This window comes from Coprinopsis cinerea, assembly GCF_000182895.1.
Source record: "Coprinopsis cinerea okayama7#130 chromosome Unknown cont3.57, whole genome shotgun sequence".
NCBI classification, from domain to species: Eukaryota; Fungi; Basidiomycota; class Agaricomycetes; order Agaricales; family Psathyrellaceae; genus Coprinopsis; species Coprinopsis cinerea.
In genome coordinates, this window is record NW_003307488.1 from 1 (window position 1) to 4117 (window position 4117).

At 53.7% G+C, this 4117-nt stretch overlaps 2 protein-coding genes across 2 annotated transcripts; both read left to right on the forward strand.

Moving 5' to 3' along the window:
* Positions 1-182: 182 nt before the first annotated feature.
* CC1G_13448 (cellobiohydrolase I-II) lies at positions 183-1623 on the forward strand (the record flags this gene model as incomplete). Its single annotated transcript, XM_001841574.1, has 2 exons — positions 183-797; positions 856-1623. 2 exons carry the CDS (start codon positions 183-185, stop codon positions 1621-1623), a joined length of 1383 nt encoding a protein of 460 aa, XP_001841626.1.
* Positions 1624-3437: 1814 nt separating this feature from the next.
* On the forward strand, positions 3438-4076 carry CC1G_13449 (cellobiohydrolase I-I; the record flags this gene model as incomplete). Its single annotated transcript, XM_001841575.2, has 1 exon — positions 3438-4076. The coding sequence occupies one exon, from the start codon at positions 3438-3440 to the stop codon at positions 4074-4076; it is 639 nt and encodes a 212-aa protein (XP_001841627.2).
* Positions 4077-4117: the final 41 nt, after the last annotated feature.

Below are 4117 nucleotides of genomic sequence, written 5' to 3' on the forward strand. Positions count from 1 at the left end.
GCGTTAACGCCAGAGGGGAGATGGGGAAGAGTACGTACTGTAACCACAGTCATCTCTCGAGAGGTTCTGTGGCGACACAAGGAAACACTTCAAGACTGTCCGGTTATTTTCCGTGAAGTTTTGGGTATAAAACATGGCCAGGAATTGCACTTTGGAAAATCAACATCCTCGGTTCCTTCGACATGTTGGGCAAAATCGCAATCGCATCTCTCTCTTTCCTGGCTATCGCCAAGGGTCAACAGGTTGGCCGCGAGGTCGCCGAAAACCACCCCCGTCTCCCGTGGCAGCGCTGCACTCGCAACGGTGGATGCCAGACTGTCTCCAACGGTCAGGTCGTCCTCGACGCCAACTGGCGATGGCTCCACGTCACCGACGGCTACACCAACTGCTACACCGGTAACTCCTGGAACAGCTCCGTCTGCTCCGATGGTACCACCTGTGCCCAGCGATGCGCTCTCGAAGGTGCCAACTACCAGCAAACCTATGGAATCACCACCAGCGGCAACTCCCTCACCATGAAGTTCCTCACCCGATCCCAGGGAACCAACGTTGGCGGCCGTGTCTACCTCATGGAGAACGAGAACCGCTACCAGATGTTCAACCTCCTCAACAAGGAGTTCACCTTCGACGTTGACGTCTCCAAGGTTCCTTGCGGTATCAACGGTGCCCTCTACTTCATCCAGATGGACGCCGATGGTGGCATGAGCTCTCAGCCCAACAACAGGGCTGGTGCTAAGTACGGTACCGGCTACTGCGACTCTCAGTGCCCCCGTGACATCAAGTTCATTGACGGCGTGGTATGTTCACATTGAAACCCCTCCCAGTTTGACGTTTTCTAATGCTTTTGTCCAACAGGCCAACAGCGTCGGATGGGAGCCCTCCGAGACCGACTCCAATGCTGGAAGGGGTCGCTACGGCATTTGCTGCGCCGAGATGGATATCTGGGAGGCCAACTCCATCTCCAACGCCTACACCCCTCACCCTTGCCGAACCCAGAACGATGGTGGCTACCAGCGCTGCGAGGGCCGCGACTGCAACCAGCCTCGCTATGAGGGTCTTTGTGATCCTGATGGCTGTGACTACAACCCCTTCCGCATGGGTAACAAGGACTTCTACGGACCCGGCAAGACCATCGACACCAACAGGAAGATGACCGTCGTCACCCAATTCATCACCCACGACAACACCGACACTGGCACCCTCGTCGACATCCGTCGCCTCTACGTTCAAGACGGCCGTGTCATTGCCAACCCTCCCACCAACTTCCCCGGTCTCATGCCCGCCCACGACTCCATCACCGAGCAGTTCTGCACTGACCAGAAGAACCTCTTCGGCGACTACAGCAGCTTCGCTCGTGACGGTGGTCTCGCTCACATGGGTCGCTCCCTCGCCAAGGGTCACGTCCTCGCTCTCTCCATCTGGAACGACCACGGTGCCCACATGTTGTGGCTCGACTCCAACTACCCCACCGACGCTGACCCCAACAAGCCCGGTATTGCTCGTGGTACCTGCCCGACCACTGGTGGCACCCCCCGTGAAACCGAACAAAACCACCCTGATGCCCAGGTCATCTTCTCCAACATTAAATTCGGTGACATCGGCTCGACTTTCTCTGGTTACTAAACAGGGGTTTCTGTTCACATCGCTCGCGTACCTCTCTTCTACTCTAGCTCTATGTAGTGTACCTTTGCCTGTACAAGAAAACAAACTGCGCTGTGCAATGTAATTCGTTTATCCTCGCTCGCACTGGACCTTGATTGTCACAATTCATTCAAAATAACTATTGATAGTGCCAGCAGTGTAAGAGTCCAAGTTTCAACAGTATCCTACTTCTAGAATGAAGCAAAGTAAACCTTTCGCAGTTAATGGCACCCCAGTTAAAGGCGAGGAGATCCCCGTCTAAATAAGGAGTGAAGGTTGCCTCTTTTGTCGCGTTGCGCGCTTGGCGAAATGCAACCTCAACAACCTAAAAACGTTAATTTTCGACATCCACACCACTGAAATATCCCGCTATTGTGGCTAAACTTCTCACCCGCTTTCGAAGCTGATTCGCCTGGGCGGCCCAGCGCATCACTTTCCAATCATTATGGTCAAAGGTTTATGCAATGCTTCGAATTCACACAACCACAGCAGGCTTCCTATGCTCCCCGTACCAGTCTGAAATCGGGATGCAGCTACGTCGTGCTCAGTCTTGCAGTATCCACGAAATGAAGACAGGATGGCAGATCCTTCCATAGAAGTGATACTGGCGCGCGTGAGGCGTCGATTCGTATCGAGTGAGTCACCCCATTGGCAGTCGCAACCTTGGTACCCAAACTCGCATTCGACTATTCTCGACTAGCATTGGCCCTGGGTGCGCCCGATGCACTATGCGTGGAAATAACCGTGACCCTACTTCATGCATTGACCAGTTGCAAGCTGTCAATCCCCACGCCCGTTCCCATCGTCCACAGGGTTCTAGCAACGGTATTCAGGCAGCTTGGTTGCTCCTAGCTGAAGTGAATGCAATTATTCCGTTGAATGCTCAAGGCAATTCAACCCCGATCTCGAACCCCGGTCGATACGTACTCGATGTATTATTCCGCCCATTAATCTAGATTTCTGACCCATTCACATCTGGAAGCTTTTCGGTAAACGTAAGGTTCAGAAGGTTTAGATTGAATCTGACCCGCCATATAAGTCAAGCCCAGTTCACAGAGGGGTCCTGTGGTTTGATCCTTACGAGTCGCCAAGGATCGAAGCCGGAGGTGATCCAGGTTCGGAGCTTTGGTTCAATTCGTGCCGCGGAACGGCAACAGACGAGGCTCGACATAAGATTCGCCCTTGAACGCTCTGCACCGGGACTTCTAACGGTTTGAAGGATTTCGCAGTGAAATAAGCGAGTTGGCAACTTTGAGCCCGTCCCAACGTGAACCTTGGGCTCGAATGCTTGAGAAACTACCAGCAGTATATTGAACGGGGAAAGCAGGACCATGGAACGAGCTAATTGAGGGAGATAAAACAGTCAATTGCGACTGTAAATGGGGAGTTGGTTGCCGATACATTTATAATCATGCTTTTCGCACTCGTCCTGACATTTTTGGGCTGCAAGCAACTCAAGGAGCGGTCTGTCCCTGACTTTCACACTTTCAATCTCCGCACGATGGCCTATGTTTCTTGGAACTTGGCATTAATTCTGGGGTTGGAGCTAGCTCCAACGGCAACCATGATCATCTGGTATCACCGTGGTTAGCTTCTTTCGGCTGTCGGTCGAAGTACGTGAGGGCGCTCTTGACTGCCCTCAAGCACTTGTACTTGGAGATCGTGGTGCTTGGAGAAGTGTCCTTCTTGTTCTGCTTGCCCGGACTGCCGGGTTTTATCCGCCACCACAGCCTATAAAAACGCGACGAAATGGTGACGGAAAAGACCAACAACAGGAGACACGTTCTGAGCTCACAATGTTCAGCAAAGTCGCCCTCACCGCTCTCTGCTTCCTCGCCGTCGCACAGGCCCAACAGGTCGGTCGCGAGGTCGCCGAAAACCACCCCCGTCTCCCATGGCAGCGCTGCACTCGCAACGGTGGATGCCAGACTGTCTCCAACGGTCAGGTCGTCCTCGACGCCAACTGGCGATGGCTCCATGTCACCGACGGCTACACCAACTGCTACACCGGTAACGCCTGGAACAGCTCCGTCTGCTCCGACGGTGCTACCTGCGCCCAGCGATGCGCTCTCGAAGGTGCCAACTACCAACAAACCTACGGTATCACCACCAGCGGAGACGCCCTCACCATCAAGTTCCTCACGCGTTCCGAGCAAACCAACATCGGTGCTCGTGTCTACCTCATGGAGAACGAGGACCGATACCAGATGTTCAACCTCCTCAACAAGGAGTTTACCTTCGACGTTGACGTCTCCAAGGTTCCTTGCGGTATCAACGGTGCCCTCTACTTCATCCAGATGGACGCCGATGGTGGCCTGAGCTCTCAGCCTAACAACAGGGCTGGTGCAAAGTACGGTACCGGCTACTGTGACTCTCAGTGCCCTCGTGACATCAAGTTCATTAACGGCGAGGTATGTTATTGTCGAGACTCCTGACAGTCTCAGCTTTTCTAAGTCTTTCTCGACAGGCTAACAGC